At 33.7% G+C, this 23,598-nt stretch overlaps 2 protein-coding genes across 2 annotated transcripts in view; one reads left to right on the forward strand and one right to left on the reverse strand.

Moving 5' to 3' along the window:
- Window positions 1-10,139: 10,139 nt before the first annotated feature.
- Syn (synapsin) overlaps window positions 10,140-23,598 on the reverse strand; it is a 37,818-nt gene continuing 24,359 nt past the window's right edge. The window contains exons 5-8 of the mRNA XM_018538898.1: window positions 12,546-12,751; window positions 11,731-11,995; window positions 11,421-11,667; window positions 10,140-10,318 (exon numbers count right to left, since the gene is read on the reverse strand). Of these exons, the coding sequence (XP_018394400.1) occupies window positions 10,140-10,318; window positions 11,421-11,667; window positions 11,731-11,995; window positions 12,546-12,751 (897 nt within the window). The remainder of the gene's footprint in view (window positions 10,319-11,420; window positions 11,668-11,730; window positions 11,996-12,545; window positions 12,752-23,598) is intronic.
- The window catches only part of Timp (Tissue inhibitor of metalloproteases), a 28,983-nt gene continuing 21,753 nt past the window's right edge, over window positions 16,369-23,598 (forward strand). Inside the window, exon 1 of the mRNA XM_018538900.1 lies at window positions 16,369-16,802. The gene's annotated coding sequence lies outside the window, so the exon portion shown is untranslated. The remainder of the gene's footprint in view (window positions 16,803-23,598) is intronic.

The raw sequence follows: 23,598 nt of genomic DNA on the forward strand, positions 1-23,598 counted from the left end.
CTATTTTCCCCATCGTGCTTATTGCACTACCCTGTCGCGATAATCAAAGAATAATCATCGAGAATACTGGGAGACTAATAGTAATTATTTTCTTTTGTCAAAGTTCCCTCTTAGAGGAAAGAGATAATACTTAGAAATAATAGAAATACATATTGAGTATTATCAATAGCGAGCCGTCGTGTAATCAAGGATAAATCAATAATGCATTCCTATTGTCCCACCACAACTTAAATGTAAAGTGAAGATATACAACTGAAATGCGCTTCTGCTATTCTCGTTGCTAATTACTATAAAGTTTAAAAATTTTGTGTTCTTTGTGGCTACAATTAACGTTTATCGAACACATTCTGTAAAATAAACAAAATGTAAGAAGGCGGCATAAACTCTCTATCTTCTATATCGAAAATTTTACGTGTTCGATATATAAGAATCCGATTGATTATTATTAATTACGAAGTAGTTACATAGATTGTAATATCTATTATAAGAGCTGTTATCACAAACGTCATTTAAAAGTAAAGTTAATTAAATTGCCACAAGTAGCTTTCTACCTAACATTATAAGAATTATCTTAAGAATTAGTACATATTTTTATTATTAAGACATCGTATATGTTTTAATTCATAATAATCTGTATAGATCCAATACGTTTAACCATTCTACTGTAAAGGCGAACGGGAAAATATTAGGATTGTAACGACTCCATGCTACTACTGCGGTTTTAAATAAATGAAAGAAAAGGAAGAACAGTTTAATAATATAATCGATACCGCTGATATAATCGAGACCATGTACTACATAAGACATTTTTCTTCGATGTACAATGACAAATGGTCAAAATAGTGAAAGATGTAACTGTGTATGTGTGTGTGTGTGTGTGCGAGTAAGTTATGTAATTTAAGGTCGTAAAACATGCGCGAATTTGTAACTTATTACCAGTGCTAGAGAAAATTGGTTCAGAAATATGTATTTAAAAAAATGTGTCTATGAACAATACTTTGAGTGTAGCATGGCAGACAACGAACTGGTCTGTCATGCCAGAGGTCCCGGGTTCGATCCCTGGTAGGAACCAAAATATTTATGCTCTTGTCTTCTCGGAAAAGGCCGACAACCTTCCGAGAGTGTTCTTGCCCACAGAAACACCTCTTGCAAAATCCGTCGTTCGCAACCGGCATTAAAACTGCAGGTCTCATATGCTTGTGGCAATTGAATAACCAGCGTGCACACCACAAGCATATGAGGGAGGTGTAACACAGGCCTAACATAAGAAAAAAAAGAAAAATACTATTTTAAATAAGTTTTTCGTATAGTACATATAAAAAGTAAATACTACTTAATATTTATATTTACATTAATTTGGAATAAGATATTTTTCATATTTCGATATATTATGGATAAACATAAGTTTTTCTTCTTTTTATTGTTTATTTAATATTTTCTTCTTCTTTAAAGTACAAGACAGAAAAAGTAAAGAAGCAATAGAAGATAGAGAAATTGATATGTCTATGATATATATCGTATTCCGATATAAAGAACTTATATGGTATATTCGAAGTAAATGTAAATATAAACATTAAATACTATTTCCTTTCTTATATGTATATACTATAAAAAATACATTTATTTCAAATAGTATATTTTTATAAATATACCCTTTAAATAAATATTTTTATTGAATCTATTTCAATTTTTTTAGCACTAAAAATATCTACTACTATTTTTTATTTTCTTGATACTAATTAATGAACCATATGCATGGAGCTCTTGAACGGAGACTGCCTCATGCACAGTTGCGAACAATTTGCGGAGATAAACTGTCTGCAAATTGTTCACTATCTGCGTTATATGGACATTAAATCTAATGTTGATGTAACTTGTAAACATAATATACTTGTGATATTCACAAATATGATGGCTTAGTGCTACATAACCTAATGCGAGGTCTACAATGGAATTCGTAGCTGTCTGAAATCGTAGAAAATTTATCAGTCATAGTTAAATATGAGAAGAATAATCGACTGTGATTACCTAGTTTTCTATGACTTAAGACCCTACGACCGCTATAATTTCTACTATAGACCTCGTATAACATTACCTTACAATACGAATTACTGTTTGTAACTGTATTATTAAAACTCTCAGAAGTTGCAAGAAGAATCTCGCGTTATTTATCAACTTCCGACATAATTATAATTTATAAATACACCCTTTAAATAAATATTTTTATCGAGACTATTTCAATTTTTTTAGCACTAAAAATATCTACTACTATTTTCTATTATTATAACTACTTTCCTCACTGTGCTATAGCACTATTCTCTCGCGATAATCGAAAGATAATCTGCGAGAATATGAGGAGACTTAATGTTAATATATGAGCCATACGCACGCAGCTCTTGAACGGAGACTGCCTTACAGTTGCGAACAATTTGCGGAGATAAACTGTCCGCAAATTGTTCACTATCTGCGTTATATGTGGACATTTAATCTAATAGCTTTTCATGTTCTCTGGCGTTTATATATTTGTGATATTCACAAATATGAGGGCTTAGTGCTACATAACCTAATGCGAGGTCTACAATGGAATTCGTAGCTGTCTGAAATCGTAGAAAATTTATCAGTCATAGTTAAATATGAGAAGAATAATCGACTATGATTATCTAGTTTTCTATGACTTAACACCCTACGACCGCTATAAAATTTCTACTGTAGACCTCGTATAACATCAGCTTACAATACGAATTACTGTTTGTAACTGTATTATTATAAATCTCAGAAGTTGCACGAAGAATTTTGCGTTATTTATTAACTTCCGACATAATTATAATTTATAAATACACCCTTTGAATAAATATTTTTATTGAGACTATTTCAATTTTTTTAGCACTAAAAATATCTACTACTATTTTCTATTATTATAACTACTTTCCTCACTGTGCTATTGCACTATTCTCTCGCGAAAACTGAAAGATAATCTGCGAGAATATGAGGAGACTTGATACTAATAAAATCGTACCGTATGCATGCAGCTCTTGAACGGAGACTGCCTCACAGTTGCAAACAATTTGCGGAGATAAACTGTCCGCAAATTGTTCACTATCTGTGTTGTATGGACATTAAATCTAATAGTTTAAGTGCTTCATAAACTTTATATATTTGTGATATTCACAAATATGATATTCACAAATATGATGGCTTAGTGCTACATAACCTAATGCGAGATCTACAATGGAATTCGTAGCTGTCTGAAATCGTAGAAAATTTATCATTCATAGTTAAATATAAGAAGAATAATCGACTATGATTACCTAGTTTATTTTCTATGACTTAAGACCCTACGACCGCTATAATTTCTACTGTAGACCTCGTATAACATTATACCTTACAATACGAATTATTGTTTGTAACTGTATTATTATAAATCTCAGAAGTTGCACGAAGAATCTCGCGTTATCTATCAACTTCCAATATAATTATAATTTATAAATACACCCTTTAAATAAATATTTTTATTGAGTCTATTTCAATTTTTTAGCACTAAAAATATCTACTACTATTTTCTATTTTCTTGATACTAATTAATGAACCATATGCATGCAGCTCTTGAACGGAGACTGCCTCATGCACAGTTGTAACAATTTACGGAGATAAACTGTCCGCAAATTGTTCACTATCTGCGTTATATGGACATTAAATCTATTATAATAGAGTAATTGCAGACTTTTCATTTTTTTTGTATATTTGTGATATTCACATATGATGGCTTAGTGCTACATAACCTAATGCGAGGTCTACAATGGAATTCGTAGCTGTCTAAAATCGTAGAAAATTTATCAGTCATAGTTAAATATGAGAAGAATAATCGACTATGATTACCTAGTTTATTTTCTATGATTTAAGACCCTACGACCGCTATAATTTCTCGTGTAGACCTCGTATAACATTACCTTACAATACGAATTACTGCTTGTAACTCTATTATTATTATAAATTTCAGAAGTTACACAAAGAATCTTGCGTTATTTATCAACTTCCGACATAATTATAATCTCAGTTTTTGCACATGGCCGGAGACAGTACCGCGTCTCCTGATTAGAGATAATATTAATTATCCGACACATAATTATTATATTTTACGATGCAGAAATAAACGTCAAAAATACATAGCTAAATGTCATTTCTGAACGATTAGAAATAAAAATTACAGTGAATTTTCTTCAAGGCGATTTTATATGAAGTATGCATGCTGTATATATACATACATATATATTGTATTATGGCGCGAGATTAATGAGATCGATTTTACGTTTACGTGAAGTGAGATGGTGTCTTTATGCAATATTTTCATTATTGAATCTATTTTAATTTTTTTAGCACTAAAAATATCTACTACTATTTTCTATTATTATAACTACTTTCCTCACTGTGCTATTGCACTATTCTCTCGCGATAATGGAAAGATAATCGGCGAGAATATAAGGAAACTTAATATTAATTCGCATTTATACTTCCGCAGCTCTTGAACAGAGACTGCCTTACAGTTGCAAACAATTTGCGAAGATAAATTGTCCGCAAATTGTTCACTATCTGCGTTATATGAACATTTAATGATTTAATCTAATAGTTTGTTTGACATATAACTTTTATAAATTTGTGATATTCACAACGATGGTTGTGATATTCACAAAGATGGCTTAGTGCTACTATGCTCGTCATTGTCGCGCAGCTCTTGAACGGAGACTGCGCCTTACAGTTGCGAACAATTTGCGGAGATAAACTGTCCGTAAATTGCTCACTATCTGCGTTATATGAACATTTAATCTAATAGTTTATTTTAATGTCTCTTGAGGTTTATATATTTGTGATATTCACAAATATGATATTTACAAATATAATGGCTTAGTGCTACATATAACCTAATGCGAGATCTACAATGAAATTCGTATCTGTCTGAAATCGTAGAAAATTTATCAGTCATAGTTAAATATGAGAAAAATAATCAACTATGATTACCTAGTTTATTTTCTATGACTTAAGACCTTACGACCGCTATAATTTCTACTGTAGACCTCGTATAACATTACCTTACAATACGAATTACTGTTTGTAACTGTATTATTATGAATCTCAGAAGTTGTACGAAGAATCTCGCGTTATTTATCAACTTCCGACATAATTATAATATTAGAGATAATATTAATTATCCGACATAATTATTATATTTTACGATGCCTGCAGAAATGACGTCAAAAGTACATAGCTAAATGTCATTTCTGAACGGTTAGAAATAAAAATTACAGTGAATTTTCTTCAAGGCGATTTTATATGAAGTATGCATGCTGTATATATACATACATATATATTGTATTATGGCGCGAGATTAATGAGATCGATTTTACGTTTACGTGAAGTGAAATGGTGTCTTTATGCGATATTTTCATTATTGAGTCTATTTCAATTTTTTTAGCACTAAAAATATCTACTATTATTTTTTCTATTATTATAACTACTTTCCTCACCGTGCTATTGCACTATTCTCTCGCGATAATCGAAAGATAATCTGCGAGAATATGAGGAGACTTGATACTAATAAAATCGTAGCATATGCATGCAGCTCTTGAACGGAGACTGCCTTACAGTTGCGAACAATTTGCGGAGATAAATTGTCCGCAAATTGTTCACTATCTGCGTTATATGGACATTTAATCTAATAGTTTGATTGATGTCTAACGTTTATAAATTTGTGATATTCACAACGATGGTTGTGATATTCACAAAGATGGCTTAGTGCTACGTGTCGCGTGCATCATAGTGCGCAGCTCTTGAACGGAGACTGCGCCTTACAGTTGCGAACAATTTGCGGAGATAAACTGTCCGTAAATTGTTCACTATCTGCGTTATATGAACATTTAATAATAGTTTAATCAATCGTTCGTCGTTTATAAATTTGGGATATTCACAAAGATAGTTGTGATATTCACAAAGATTATATGATGTAGTTACGCATACACTACCCCACACGAGAAATATTTTAGAGAATTGAAAATTATCAATATGATTACCGTGCTAATCTATGAATATTGCTGGTGCATTATTACTCGAACTACAGTGCAATCGGTGCATTTGAAACGAAAATTAATATACTGCTGCTCACGACACCACACGGTCACTATAACTAAACGTGTCACCGTATAATGCATCTATAAGTTGTAATCTAACAACAAGTAACGAAATGCCCGATGCTGTATCGCTATTTAATCAATCTTAACATTGCGATTGTTCAAACGATCGTCTTGCGACAGTTGCGGACTGAACTAACAGCTTCGTTTATATTTTAAGCGAGATATCGAATGATATATTGCAAACAAGAAGAGTGTTGCTTTAAATTAATTTAATATATTTTCACTTTTAGAAAAATATATCACATAATTGCTATGTGTTTTCTAAACTTTACACAAGACTTGATGTTCAAATAGTGGTATAGTATCCGACAAGTCTTTAAGAATTGTTTTCAAGAATTTGTAAAGTTCTGAAACAAGCTTTTCAAAAATCAGAAAACCCCATTCAGAAAAAAGAATAAACTTATTTATTACATATATAAAAATTTACTAAGAAAAGCGATCAGTCGAACAAGATACGGACGCAAAATTTTCCTTCTTACAGACAATCCCGAAGATCACAGTTACAAGGATTTCTCCGAACAAACAAACCCTAAATCTATCCATTCTGCCGATGGCAATCGGCGTCAGTGATTTGACTAGACTTGCACAATCACGCGTTGCTGCTTCTAATTCCCTACTTTATCTAATGCCTAAACTCGCACCCCTGAGATATTCTTCAACCTGTAACCGCGTCTACGCATCTAGTGCTGATCGATTAATCTCCGCGCAGTGACGTGATTATGATTGTTTGATTGCTCTTCTCCGTACCGTGGCGTCAGCTCTGAAAATGGAATTCGAGATCTGTTTCGTGTGCGTCAAACTGTTAAATCTTTCATGTAAATCTTTGCGTTCTTGTTTGACGTTTAATTGCGCAATTTGTTTTCCTAATCACGAGACTCGCTAATACGAAATAATTTTTCCAGTGCAAAAAAAATGATGAAAAAGAGAATTCTAATGTATGAATTATATTTAGATATTTTCAAGGATGCAATTAGATATATAGAAATATTAACTACGTCAAAAATTGTTTGAAAGAAGAAAGTTAGGGACTAAGACATCTGTTTTACTTGCATAAGATCCGCTGTTAAAAATATTCAGTTTGTATGGAAGACAATCTATCGTTGAATACTTTTTATTTAATGTCACAAATCGATACAAACATCATCTTATCTTTCTTGGTACTCCATGAGTAACAAAGATAGAACGATATTTGTGTGAAATGGAAAGCAACTATTGGAGAATTGAAACTCGTTAAGATTGCAATTATTTCGACGGAAATTATGATATATACAAAAACTTACTTTTATACGTAACTTATTCTTTTATCTCGATACTGCATTCATATAATGAATGAAAGCTCAGACGGTGCGCACATTTCTCCGCCGCAGTGATCATCAGTGAAGAAACAGCGTGTTTTACCGAATATACATATGTAATGAGATCGAGCTTTATAAAAAGTATAAACGATCAAAAGTATCACTTGGTAAAGTGCAATGTCTGCTCAAAATATCTACTTCATTTCGTTCGTCGCAAAAATTTACCAATGTCGTCATAACTTACGTCTTCCGAAAATTATTTTTATTTACTATATTTTTCAATTGTTTCCTGATATCGCGAAAAACGTGATACGAAGGACACTTCAGTGTCAAGGCACATGAAAATTAAACTGTTAGTTATTTATTACTTATGCAGTTAGAAAACCGCGAAAGAGATACGAAATCGTATAATGACAGATTTCTGTTGTTACATAGAGATTTCTAAATGAAGCGCTGAAAATATTATGTAAAAAATTGATAGCGCTACCCAAATTGGGTTTTGACTTTTCCCGAAGACAAGACAAAAAATCCATCTAATTTAGAAAAATTAAAACCCAGAGATTTGCTTAGAGATCTTAGTTATTTTATTTGTTTGTATTAATAGCGTATATTTACTTTCTTGTTTGTAACACAATTTTAAATTTATTTTAATATCATTTTATTTGATCAAATTATATCGTCAGCGCTTCAAATAAAATTATACTTTCAAATAAATCGCTCTCCTCGTCAGTCATTTAAGTCTTTCTTTTTATCTCTATCAACTGATTATATATTAATATTTCTCGAATGTTTTATCACATTTGGTAACTGCTTTAGTCAGCAGAATTTAAATTCGCAATAATAAATGCGTAATATTGATCCGTCCTGTTTTCAGAGCTGAAACCACGGTCGATTGTCTCCTGATCTCTTTTTTAGTCTTATTTTATTAAGTTAAATCTGCGACCATTCGATGAAAACTGTTTCTTCGTGCTGTGCTTCATGTAGTTTTAGTTACATTTAATTGGTATATCTCTTCCGGTACTACGCATTCAGCCTGTTAGCACATATGTATATATTTGCAGATCTATGTATCGGGATTATTCCGTCCCGCGTTGTACGATTCGCATGCCAGATTTTCGATCAATTTGACCATTCATTTTTGTTCCTGCTGCTAAAAGATCCATATGATTTCTTAATGCTAAAACTCAGCCACTAAATTTTCATAAATTTTCCACCGACGGCGTGGTCGCCCTGTGCAGCTATACTGACAACCCGCGACGTGTGAAAATTTAGGAAAAGAAAATGTCGCCACTCTCGGGATGCGCGATAAATTTTTATCATCATCGGGAAATCTACACGCAAGATATTCTCGTTGGAAAATTTATTAACGTGCCGCGAATCGATTCAATGACGCGTAATCGGATTAAAATTTCACGGATTTAGATTTGATCTGGAAAAATTTGATGTTTCGCGATTTTGAAAAACTTCGCCCATCCCAGGATATCTTAAAAACTACTTGTGCGCTTAATAATAGAGACAACTACACATACATTCTTGCAACTTGTAATCCTCGATGAAACCAAACGACCGCTTGCAGTCTCGGTTAGCCAAAATGTTCAGAATAATGCCCGAATCTCCTCTTTTTTTTGTCGTCTTCGATTATCTCGAATGACATAGGCGTACGAATATTTTTACAAACACTGCGAGATCGCCCAAAAGACGCCCATTACCTGCCTTAATTTCTATCTCGCAATGCCTTTTCCCTTAATGACAATATGACACACGACGATCCGAACGTTAAGCCTAAAAGTGGGTGCTCGAAGTAAAACCGGTTGAGGAGATGCCAGGGGCCTACGGAGCGATTCCTGTCTTTATAGTGAGTAAGCACGCTTATAGTTGACGTAAATAGTTTTGCTAAATATCGCGGTAGTAATTCAACTGACATCAAACTGATATTAAATGAGGTGTCATTTTCTTCAATTGAACTTGCCTGCTTTTAACTCGTCAGTGTATATGGATTATATAGAGCCTACTTTATACTCTTCAATGCTGTATACATACATATGATCATGATTCTTTCGCTATACAGAACCTACCTCACTACAGTGCGTTAGCTTATTAAATTGTTGAAAGAGAACATTTTAATCTCTTTTGGTTTTTTCCCCTAAAACACACACGCAATAATCATTACCAGCTTATTTCATTAATCATTACCTCACTTGGCTTGATTGACATTTATAATTAAAGCGCTAAAAGTGCGAGTAGATCAAATTCAAGTCGAAGTTTCAAGGAAATTTAAAGCAAATAAGAGAGTTGCTTTGGCACCTTAAACCATATGATTTGGATTTACGTACTTTTAACGCTTTAATTAAAAGGTAAAATAAGAGCTTTTATTTTACCATAACCTTCGGTTAAATTTAAATAATTAGTGCACTTCGCGTGGCATGCAGTCTCGCGAGTTTCCTACGACAATCTGCAAATATATAGATATTTACATGCTCCTCGTCAACTTTCGCATAATCGGCGCGTCGAGTGTGATGCCGCTTTATTCGTGGAACATGCTTAGGGATCGTCGGAGAAGTTCATGAGTTCGTGTTATTGTTGCCGACCTATTATCATTAGCTACCTCATCGCGAGAGTGCCCGACGTCTACACTCTCGCTACGTCGGCCATATCTTGTGGTCTACATGTCGCCAAAAATACCGGCAAAAGTCTTTCGCAGATTCTTCATTGTGTCTTCAGTATCTTCACCCGGAGCCTGCGACTGGCTACCTTGTCGATGGAACGGCACCCTAGATGGTGGTGGTTCTTCAGTACGTCGGCCGACTGAAGGCGCGCTGCTTACCGTACTTGATTGAGAAGCTATGAGAATCGAAAATAGAGAATGTTATACCAAACAATGATTACCTTCAGCAGAAAAAACAATTTTGCAACTGTTAGAAGACTTTTTGGTACCATTAGTTTATACATGTAGATTTAGTGAGGAATTAGGGGCATGAATCAATCATGTTAAAGAATCTTATAACAGTTGCAAAATTTGTTTCTATTGAACGCAATCAATGTGCTGTGAAAAGTATTATAAAATGGCATTCTCAATAGAGAATAAGGAATATTGAAATTTATAGATATTGATAGAAATATAAAAAGAAAATAAATAGTTTCCAATTAATTAATTGATATAAGATTATTTCACAGAATTGTATTTCCGGTTAAAGATAGTAAAATAAACATTCTATTATCTTTTATTTTAAAAATTAAAATAAGGGGTATTCCAGTTGTCCAAATCTTTATACTAATAGTCTATAATAATATTCATCTTTGAGAATTTTGCTTTTATTTCACTTCTCTCTCAAAAGTAGAATGAACGCGAATGCGCAATTTTTGAAAATTTTATATTTTAAATTAATTAAATTTTATTATGACATAAATTTCCTTTGTGTAATTATGATATAATCAACTCATAACTAGTTCTAAATTCGTTATCTAATAATGCTGAATTTTATTCTACATTCAAACATTACATTCATTTTATTTCCGAGAAGAAAAAAATAAAACTCTGGATATTCGTAAAAATAAAACAAAGAATCCCCATGTTTTACCTAATACGATCTAGTATTTTTTATCTAATCAAGTTCGATATATTTATAAGTTCTTATATTTAAAACTATTTTAAATACAATCTTAAGATATAAATCAATCACAAAGCCGTTAGCGTTCTAAAATATTACTTAAGACAATTTTAAAATAAGAACTAGCTATAAATATACTGGACTAAGTGTAGAAATCAATTATATTATAAAGAATCATTGAGCGCTTATTGAATGATAAACCATTTAAGCAAAAAGTTATGGTTGAAAAGGGAAGGCAGTCAATAAGATAATTCAATTATCGGCATTTGCTCGGATAAAAGAAATGCGCTACCCTCATTAATATCTAAAGCTCTAGCAAAAAGATATGCGCATACCTTGAGAATCGCGTCGCTGCAACTGATGATGACTGTCCGAGGTAGTGACGTCGCCAGTTATCGGTGCAGTGGAAGCCACGGAACCTAAGCTTCCTATACTACCCATAGAGCCCATACTTCCGTGGGATCCCAAGGGTGCGGTTGGAGGTGCAGTTCGATCTTCTACCGGACTACCCACCTGACTAGAACCCGACATCGAACCCCGCGAGGCCGTTTTCGTCAACATACTCGGAGGTCGACAGTAAACCTGAAGATATTTTAATTGATAAATCGATCCCGAATTACTTAATTGTTCACGATTGCCACGCACCTGCATCTTTGCGGTAACCAATTCAGCGATGTGACGTCGATCCTCTTCCTGAGAGTCACCCATTAAGGATAACGCGCTGTCGTTGACCTCGATAATATGCTCCCGACCGTCCTTGCCCACCAGCAGTTCAATCGCACAGATATCCAATCCTCCGAATAATTGTGCCACGTGATCGACCCATGTGCGATGTCGTTCGCTCACGGAGAGCTGTTCTAGCATAGCCGATCCGGTGTTCGATTTCCAGTTACCGCTTATGCTTTTCCGCCTATAAAAGATATATGCGTATTATAAAGAACAATTATTACTGCAGTTACTTAATGTATCAAACAATTCAGCTAAACTCCTTGTAATTATTATTATTAATGAAAATTGATAAAAAATTTAATTTTAAAAAATTGGAAGAAAAACGCTAATTAAAAAAACTTTTTATAAAGAGTTTTAAAATATTATATTTTGTATGATTAACATTCTTTCGAATGCTTAATTTTTCAAATTCAGAATGTTATGCTCTTATGTCATTTATATTTTTCCGCCTATATAAAATATATGCATAATAAAAAATAATTATTACTGTATTTAACCTACGCGAAACACAATAAACTAAATTTTTTTATCTATTACTATTATAATTAAACTTAATAGAAAAAATTTTAATCCCAAAAATTGGAAAAAAATATGCTTAATTTCTTTAAATTCTTTTTAAACGAGTTTTAAAATATTGTTTATGATTATTCAAAATTTAAATATTCCTGAATGCTTAATTTTTAAACAAAATGTTATATACGTATGTATTTTACAGTACTTGGACAACTTACATGAAAGCTTTGTAATTGTTCCCGATTTTCTGTACATGCACGTCGTACTTGGTGTCGATGTAAGGTTCCGCTGTACAGTAAGTGTTCGCCATAGCTGCCAACGAAGCGAGATCTAGAAATTCCTGATTTGTTTCCGCACGGGCCTTGCCGGTTCCGCCGTGGGCGTGGCCCAATTTCACTACGACGGGATATCGAGATGCACTCACCTGTAATCGGAATAGATAATTGCTCCATGAGTTGTTAGGGAATAATTAGTACGCCAGCATCCTCTCAATGATCATCTCCTTCGTAATTGCCACCGTCCGATTGGTAATTTCTGACCAACATAATGTATGTTTCTGCAATTCGCTATATGCATTAATAACACGAACAAAATGTCAATTGTTATCTGAATACATTGCTTATTATACATTTTACACTTGTAATGATGATTGCAATATTTTAATGTAAAAAAATTATGTAGACGGATATAAATCTTTAGAATCTTGAAAAACATTTATATTTTGTAAATACTGTTTTGCATTGCATTATAATTTTTAATGTTTACAAAGATTTTATTTAATATAATTTAGTGAATGCCTTTTTTACAAGCCGACACAGGTTATTGGTATGTAAACAATTTTTTATTTCTTTAAAAATTCGAGAGTAAATGTTTCGATCTCTGTTTTGGGTTTTCTTGAGTACAATAAAATTTAATCGATGCTTATTAAATAATAACAGCGTTAATACCGTGACGTTTTAATTAATGTTACTATTTTATTTAATGTTTAATAAACATAAATAAAATAATATTAATTGAAAAATATTATAGATCAAAGTGACGATACAAAATATGTAGAATAAATATTGCAAGATAAAATTTTATGAACGAAATTCAGTTTAAATGTAATATTTTTGCAACACTTGCCGATAATGCAATATTCCTCCATTTAAAATGATGGCAGAGTAATTCACTTTCATATTGACCATAAAACGTTATTTGCCATAAAATATTTAAAATTACATTATCATTACTTTTTATGATATTATTTGACGTAAATTTAACATACTTACGCAAAAATGAGATTTTAATTTAATTCTTTCTTTGTTATAATACAATAATCGTGAATTTTATTTTATTTTACATTAATCGTATTATATAAAGAAGATACAAAACGAGAGAGACATGTTTCTCAGAGTATCCCGTTAGCATAGATAACCATGGAATTTCTCGATGTGATAGAAGAAGGACATAAACGCGAGAATTTAAGTACATGCGTTGCTCGTTGAATCGAATTTGTATAATATTTATTAGATTCTTCGTTTGTATTTTTTGTATTTTCTATATTAATCTGTCCTAAGTATTTCCCATTACATTACGTATCTAATTAATTATCATTTTTTTTCATTGCCAGTTGAATTGCTGATGTGTATAATATAGAACCGACATCAAATATAAAGATAACTAAATTTTAATGAATTTTAGTAAACGTCAAAGAAAAGAAAATTATAACTATCATTATAGACATACATTACATAAATGATTAATAACGTTATAATAAATAATCCGAACATATAGTTATAACTAATAAAATATTTCTAATATATGTAAGTATTTATAATACCTGCTATATATATATATAAATATAAAATATACATAAAAGACTAAACTTGAAATACGCATTAGACATTACTAGCTAAAATATAAATTATGCATTTAAATATTTGTTAAATAGAATTACAAATTAGATATATTTAAATTACCGTGTAAGTGCATTGTACATTTTGTTATATGATATAACAACTTGTGGAATATAATAAGAAATTAAACCGTAAACGTAAATTTCGAATCAGTTTATTCATTTTGGCCTATCTTGTATGACTTATAAGATAAGACTTACAATGTTATCCCTGTCGCATGATCAATAATTTTTTGCGACCGCACGGATGGAATCTCTGCTAAAATAATGCGATACCTCGCCGTTAACGATCTGTTTACAGGCGGTATGGACATGAAAGAGGAAGTGGCTGTTTAGTATCCTGCTCCCATGCTAGTTGAACGGCCGTATCCGGACCCAATCTCCGGCAATATATGTAATATCGCATGGCGTGATAGGAGAGTGCTCAATCTGCTCGTGTAAGAGCACATGTGTTCGTATCAGCATGTGGGTGTTAAAGAAGTGCTTTCCGAGCACCGGTTGAAACCGCATATCGCTGCACACGTTGGAAAAGGATTGGCGAATGGTTGAAAGTGCGCGATTGTGAGAAATAAATAGAAAGATGTTTGATATAATAAGATTTAAAAGGATAAAAGGTATATAAGAAAGAAAATTAATTATTTATAATCGTCGTCATTTATTTTAATACCGTTATGTCGATATTATGAAGCGAAAGTTGCTAGAGTACTGATATAGAAGAACGTGTGTACTGAGGAAAAAAAGATTCAATTGCGATTAATGATATAGGAATTAATTGAGGAATGTTTAATGGCAAGATGCATAGGAACGTTTCGATCTCAAAAAAATAATATAGAAGATGAAGAACGGAATCTGAGAGATAAGAAGCGAATGCAAAGATCGAAGGTGGCGATTGTTGTAGCGAGAAGATCTCGAAGTGATCTCGAAACCAGCGGACGTGACTCTAGGCAACGGATGTAGAGTGCGGTAGGTAAAAGCTCTTACTGTACGAGGACCGAGAGAGATAGAGCAGTAGACGTCGATAGTGTAAGCGGTATTCACAGGCAGGACTTAGAGTAAGCTTAGATGTAAGCCTTAAGCCAGGCTGAGATAATCGCATAGTGAGTTTTCAAGGTGGCCTTCGCGTTAAATCGTCTTTTCCTTAGCTCTTCTTAAAGTACGGCAGGTATGCGCACTTTCATAATGGCATCTCTTGAGAATATAGCCTAAGAAGAAGACAAATAGATCCTAAATGTCAAAAGCTTGATCAAGCAAATACGTAGAACTATGAAATTGGAAATGATTTGAGGTCATCCTCAGAAGTGAAGTGACCTTCATGAATCATACCGTCGGGCTTGTCTCGATTATGAATACGACCATACGAAAGAGAGGCAAAAGGGAAGTAAGGCAGAACGTATACACATGTATTACAAAGAGCGGACCAAGTATTAATGGAATTAATCATGCATTCAAACGATTTAGCGAGAAATAAAAATATTACGTAGATTGATTTAGTCTTCCAAGAAAATCATTTATAGTTTTCATGGTTTAGATATATTCTCTTTTTATTTTCAGAAAAAAGTAATGAAATCTAAAAATATCTTCTTGGCTTAACGAACTCAATTTCCGACAGATAACCACATTCTTCGTATAAACCGCTACGTGAGATGACCAGATTAAATTAAACTGGAGCAATCGGAGCGGCATTGATTGGAAGACAAGGACGAATCATGAGAGATGGAGAACATTTAAGAAGAGAAGTGAAAAGGTCGAAAGATTTGTAATCGGTAGGAGCAAGAGGCGAACGCGAACGCGAGGAGATCAGAGGCTATCGGACGAGGATAGTCGTGTCTCATCGATAGAGTAACAGAGAGAGGGAGTACGACAAGGATGGAGAACGTCGGCGTCGAAGATCAAAAGAGAGAAGCGACGAGAAAGAGAACGAACGATGGTGAACGAGTGTATGCGTCCGGTGGAGAGGGAAAGAGCAAAAGAGAGACCACGAGGTAAACGGACAGGGAAAGCCCAGGGAGAGAGGGACGGGTAAAAAGAGAGAGAGAGAGAGAGAGAGAGAGAGAGCACGAGCCAGGAGTCCGACGTAAGAACGTAGGAAGGAACGAGAGCCCGGCGTGTCGCTCGCGCTTGCATTGCTTTTCGAAGCTCGCGCGCGATCGGTCGCACGCTCGCGAGGTACGTGCGTGGTGCAGGGAATCGTAAGACGTAGGCGCACACGTGGTGAGAGGGAAAAGGAGAGAAGATCCCTCCGGACCCGTTCCACGCTTTCTCTCTCTCTCTCTCTTTCTCTCTCTCTTTCTTTTTCCTTTCGCGATCGATGTTATCTCGCGACGAGGATCCTTCTTGCGCGCGAGAAAGTGGCCGGCTCCTTGAGATCACGATCGAACCCGCGGAAAAGCGCGAGTGCGGTTTTCTCGGCGATATCGATTGGTCACGCAGCTTCAATTCGGTGATTATTATGCCCGTTGATCTGTGAGATTCCAAACGCAAAGAAGAGACAACGGAAAAAGGCGGAAGAGACTGCACGGAAGAGTCTTCACGGGCGTAGGATTGAAGAAAGGGGGGTATAGAGGGTCATCAGAGAAAGGTAATCTGTACACTGCATTGTCAGATTTCCGTGATTGCATATACGCTTCATGTGCGATCATTTCTGTGAAATTCCCGAATGCATTTTGAATTACAAAGGAATAGGGGTTATGCAGTTTGAAGTTCAATTTGCGCAATGGAACGGGAAATTCATAATCAGATTATAGATGGAATTGAGGTGTTTGAACTCGAAATTCACCTCTCTGCAAACGAGCGTTTGCAAAAATTAAGATATCTTATGGAATATAAAATAATGAGAGAATAATACAAAATTTTTATTTATTTTATATTTTAAAATATAGGTACAGATATTAGTAAAAACAATGCGCGAGAAAAACATAAGACTCAATTATACAAAATACATGTATTATACAAAATACATGTATTAGTTTCATTTTTTTGACTTAATTTAATAATTATTCACATACAACAAATGACATTTTCGATTATTATTATAATACAATTATAATTAACATAGTATATTGGAAATATTAATATTGAGGATTAGACTTTTTAATAACATATTTAGTTTTATAATTATGAAAATATTTGAAATTGAAAGTGTTGTTCACAGAAATATGTTTATTAAATTGCAAACAAATCTATCAGTTTCTGTCAAGATTTAGCAAATTTTAGAGATATAACGGAAATAAGATAAATGAAATGAAAATGTGATTGAAGGAAGTAAAACGCGGCACTCAAGTTGAATAAATAGAACGCCTGAATGTGTGGTCAAACGAGTCAATCTTATGAGTGTCGATCCATAAAGGGTTGAACCGGGACTCCCGTACAATAAATAGTACCCCGTAGAGAATTCATATAGTAAAAATAGGAGAATACATAAAACAAATAGACGAGTGATTTCTCGATGTTTGACATAAATGAAGTTCAAAGAAATGTAACTTTTTATATCATAAATATATTAAACAGATTTTTAATGGTAACATCGGAAAATGTGATATTGATTTGTATTAAAAAAATGTTAATTCCGATAAAGTTTTTACAAATAATTTTTCATAAATGTTCAATTTCAAATAAGTGAAAAGAAGTAAAGAAAGTTATTCGGTTAAAGCAATTTTGGTGCTTATATAATAATATTAATAAGTTCGCTTTAATGAAATAAAGTCTTTGCACCTTCACTTATTTGTGTTATTCACATATGATCCAATTTTTATATTTTATTAGTGTTTATTTGATCGAGATTCAGTAATCTTAGAATAAAACATTCAAAAGAAGATAAAATATATGCAAAGGAAAATGTTTCAACAAAAATAGGGCGATACTTTTTTAAAATAAAATCTTTGTCGATCAATTTGTGAACAGCTTTGTCTTTGTGACCTACGGCACGTCTCTACACGCGATTCATAAATAATGACGTCATCTGCAATTACAATATGTATAACCATCGTGCGAATGACGATTAATACGTCTCGGACGCGCGTTTATGACTCTCGTGTCGTTGATGAATGCTGTGTGAAGATCGATGAATTTCTAGCATCGATACTACTAATAAGCGATTAAAAATTCAACATTTAGTACATAAAATATTTAGTACATAAAATAATAGGAAAACATGAAGGGAGGTAAATTTTCCGTTCTCGTGACAAACAACTATTAATATTAATAAATAATCATCAGCGAGTCTATCGCACCCATTATAGATGTTAAATCTTTTCCCGGACGGATTAAAATCATGCGTGTAATAACCAGCCTCGCGTTTCGGAGCGCGAGAATTATGATCTCTATATACTCCAAGCAATTACTTCGCTAGCTTGTGATAAGGTGAAATTGAATTGTGCCGCTGATGACGCTGTCGATTAGTGCCTAAGTTTAGCCTGCTTCTGGGAAAGCAATTTCAATAAACGGGTCGTAGGAAAATATGAGAGCGCACGTTCGAGACCGCCTCTACAAGCTAGTCCTACTCCTAAGTACATATGTACCTCTCTGCTCACAACGAGTTAACGATCAATCCTTCTACGTGAGTCGTGGGTGACTATTTTCTAGCCAGCGTCCGAAATAACGTGTTGTCGTTGAACATTTCGTGTTTCGCGAGATGCAATACAAGAAAATTGTTCTGCTGCCAAGGGACAAGGTATACGCTCAAACACGTTCTACGTGATACTTCTCAGGGACAATTTTAATCTCAAAAGTATTTTTAATTATATACATATACGCACGTATACTTTCTTTTACATTTATTTTTCTATCCAATGAGACTTCATTACAAACGACATTACTTTTTGCGACTTAAATTATACGTATACTTAATAACATTTTTACTCTTTATACTTATTTTTCTAGCAGTTTTCTAGACTTCATTACAAAGTATATTTTTATGAACGCCGCTATTAAGTTTCAGTAAAAAACTCGGTAAAAGATACGTGTTTTTTTTTACGGCTAATGGTCGTTTCTACTAATATAGATTAACTTTAATCTTGGCTCTATTTATTCTTTTATTTTTGCTAGTTTTAACATAAGAATTAGAAAGAAAATAAAAAGTAAATTACATCAAGATTCAAGTTAATCTACGTTTGTAGAAACGGATATTAATCGTGATAAACAGATATTATTTTTTATTAAAGTTTAATACACACCAAAAAATATATACTGAACGCAAACAATAGTTATTTGTTTCATGTATAATGTTTTAAAAGTTTATAGATACATCCTCTAATTTATTATATTATATTAATCTGTTATATTCATTACAAACATCAAGTTTATTCAAAATATATTGCGAATTCTAGTGAATTTTATATTTCAATCAAAATTATTGAATTATAACAAATTTACTTTGATTTAATTTGCTTATTTGTGAAGTCGCTTTTTCCGTTAAAATTTCATAATAACATTCTCTTTTCAAAAGAAAATAAATATTAATTGTTTTACATCTATAATAATGAGTTTTCCTAAAATTTGTAATATAAGTACATTAGAATGTTATTATGAAAAAAATACTCTTTGTTAAAGTTAACCATTACTTAAAAGGAAGAAAGTAAATTGAGAGTGAACACTTTTTTTTAGCAATGGAATATTTTTTTGTGTAGTAATATTATAATATTCAAAAATTTTTTATAAAATTTGTGATAAAATTTAATCGGTAGAAAAATAAATATAATAAATGTAAAAAAGTAAACTCCATTGTACATTGGTATAGAATGGACGTACGTGAGTTCCAAAATAAATTTCTCGCGTGCATGGCAATGCGTTGAGATAAATTCTCAGATGCCCGACGTGACACACTGACATATCGACCTTCGCGTATTCCGTGCAACAAAGCAACGAGCGCACCGTGCGTTAATACTCTCGAAGGTTGTTCGATCGATCGAGAAATGCGGGCTAAATAATTACCGTTTTCCATTCCGGCGCGGTGCAATCGCAATCCCCTCGAATTTCATCGATTTTTCGTAGCGCGGCAGGCTCTCATTGTGCGATTACACGTATAATTCATCGTCGTGGTGAGCCGTAAATGCGCCCGCTGTATGGCCGTGTATAATATTACGTTTATTACGCGTTACCTCTCGATACACGACGGCCGGTGTGGCGCCAACCAGCCGGCCGCAACGTTCATGCCGCACACATTCGGTGTACATTTGCGGATAGGTGTTATCGTTCTGCGCATTTTATTTCCTTCCAAGGAATACGTCCGATCACCCTCGTTATTAGAACAGCCAGATTAGAACTTCGGATCGAGTATTTACAGCCGCGATACTTCGTGATTGCATAGGTACGAAACGCGCGAGGAATGCACTTCGGGGATCATCTCACAGAGCTGCAATCGCAAGACGGATGCCGGCGAAATATCGTAAGATTCAGTTTGCCTTCGTGCAATTTTTATTCTTTTCTCCTTAACGACTCGACTATCGATTTTCAATAGCTCTATAGATATTTATATTCACTTGTCTCGATGTTTTATTAACGAATACTTTTTATATTATATAATTATTAATCTTCATCTTCTTCTATTTGATACTTGCGACGCCAATGAGATTACATTAAACGTAACATTTTGCACGGTCTATTTATCGCTGTTATTTGTTCGTTACTTTGCTTTAGATTTTCCGTACTAACGGTACAAAATTTCCCCTTGTCTTGCGGCAAAAACGCATGCATGAGTTGTCCGATAAATTACGGAAGCTGGCTTCAATCCAGTACCTGGCAGCGATACGTATCGTCTAAAATTGAGAGATCTTGTTAAGATTTAATGGAGGACCTTAATTTAATCATTTAATTAACGATGCAGTCAGTCATACTAATCACGAAGTCGCACAGTTGCGACATTATATACAAACGCCAACTATTGTTTGGATTTAGAAGGATTCTTATCGTGCGAGATAATTTCAATCTTTCCACTCGGGAGCGCTTACATTCTGCGATCGCAGACTGCATTTCGCCGGCGAGTGATATTCTGCCGCGATAAACGCGCGATCATTTGCCGGAGATACTGATCGCACGGAGGAGGAAACGATCCCACGCCGCGTAATAAAACGACCATAATGATCCGCGCCCAGTGACGGCCAGTCGGCGTGCCGAGGCGCAGGATTAATATCTACCTCGGCAAGAAAGTGCGAACGAATGGTGTCGCGTGAAAATGCACGATCTTCGCGTCTTTTTACCCGGAAACACCGCGGCGTACCGTAGTTCCCACAACAATTAACCGCGGTTCAAGAACCTTCGTCACGAAGCTACACCCGCTAATGAGCAGAAAGAGCAGCCGGTAACAATGACAGTCCTCGACATTGGAGGTTAAAAGCAAGTTTGTCGGAAAGCTGATTATTGGAAAATTTAATCCGCTGGAGCCACGCAAAATCTGTATAATTAATTGATGGAACTGACAATCGTGTATTTATTATCTATATATGTATATGAATTATAAATATTACTAAGCACCAAAATCCACTTTAATCTAAAATGACAAGGATTTCTCTCTCATTTGTATTCAAATATTTTTGAATATTTTTTAATATTATAGTATATTAATATATTTAATATTAAGTATATTTAAAAAATAATTTAAATTTGCAGTAACATAAAAACAATTATTAATAACAATAATGGCGACAACAATAAAAATATAATATAGTAATGGAATAGAGTGAACATGCCGTCTAATAACGTATTGCGAATATTGCAGACTATAAAGTGAGCATGTAACAGGTGACAATTAGTCCATTCGAGTTATTAAATCACCTAAACAGGTTCTATTTGCTAAATAACCTATTACGTCTTCTCACTTAAACCATACGCGTAAATACGAAAAAGTAATAAAAAGGCGAATCCCATTGACATATATTACAAAACGATAAAGTATGCTGGAATTCCGTAGACAGTTCTCGTAAACTTAGTCCTAAGTAGTCGTGTCGTAACTCGAGAAAATCTTGAAAATGTTTACTATGTGTTAAGTGGCTCTTAACACGAGCGTCATAAAATGTCAAATTGAATCGTGCTGATATTAAAAACGAGAATATGCAAAAACTTGCGTCATTTTCATTAAACAGCAAATATATGAACATCGCGTTTTTGCGCGAGAACAATTCGACGATAAATTAAGCTCGCGAATTATTATCCGTGACCTCGGCGCGTGTAATTCTTTTATAGCTGCGAATTATGAAGCCACATCAGTTATCTGTAGTACCGTTATAATATTCCCGGAGGTGCGGACAGTCTCCATGTGTATACGTATATAAAGATGAATCTCTGCCGATGCACGCGGTCGCGTAAAATGTTAATAAATATCCAGCGGGCGCGTCTCGAGCATTATCGAAAACTGCGGAAGTAATGGGATACCTTCTCCTGTAACCGAGTGTCTCATTAAACAGTTAACGGGTCTAATGCAACTAAATCCTCCAACGTGGAGCCTAATCTAATTCTATCCCCTCATGTATGTAAGTGCGCCGGACAATCTCGTTACAACTTTGCGCAACTACAAATTGAGTTTGTGTCCATACAGGTAAATTGGCACGAGCCTTAGTCTGGACTCAATCCTTGTAGAATTTAGCAATGACAATATGTAGCGGTCTGTTAGGAAATAAAGCCGCCCGTATATATTCTGGAAATGTTTATCTAGGTTACACACTGCACATTACCTGAAATCTTAAAATCTAAAGGATAGTTTCAAATGTATTTTATGTTTTCGAACTTGATCTCTAGCCTGTGCATAGCCTATACAAATAGCGTCAGAATTCTAAAAAATTCTAAATTTACTTATTATTGTTATATCTTTTAATGGCGTTTTGTTGAAAAAACGTTTAAATAAAGTTAATAAATCGAATCCATAATAATATTTAACAAATATTAAAAGCAGGCTAAATTAAAAATTTTTTTGGAGGAGTATTAATTGTTTTTTTCTTTATATAACGCATTTATATCATTGAGATTCTAATTTATAATTTTTTTCGATAAACATTACAGTTGAGGTTCTATATTGCTCGTTTAATTTGTTTTTATCACATGTTAATTTTTATGTGATATATTTTTACAATACCCAATGGCAAAACGTATAGTGTAGCACTGAAGAGACAGTTAATTTAATTAATCAAGATATATACGTTTTCTACAATCTATGTTTAACGCGAGTATTAAATTACGTGTCTTGCAAAAATTAAACCCCAATGGAATTTTCCATCTACGATAACGTATATACGGAGGAATTTCACCGTAATACCGCAATACATGTTCTATGTCGTACATGTTGTATATTATGCGATACATATCTCGAAAACTTGAACGCTGAAAGGACGCGTAATGCGCGTGGCGGCCTTGCCGAAAAGTCTGTATAGCTTACGAAATACTATACG

The sequence above is a fragment of the Cyphomyrmex costatus genome, unplaced genomic scaffold (genome assembly GCF_001594065.2).
Source record: "Cyphomyrmex costatus isolate MS0001 unplaced genomic scaffold, Ccosl1.0 scaffold2, whole genome shotgun sequence".
NCBI classification, from domain to species: Eukaryota; Metazoa; Arthropoda; class Insecta; order Hymenoptera; family Formicidae; genus Cyphomyrmex; species Cyphomyrmex costatus.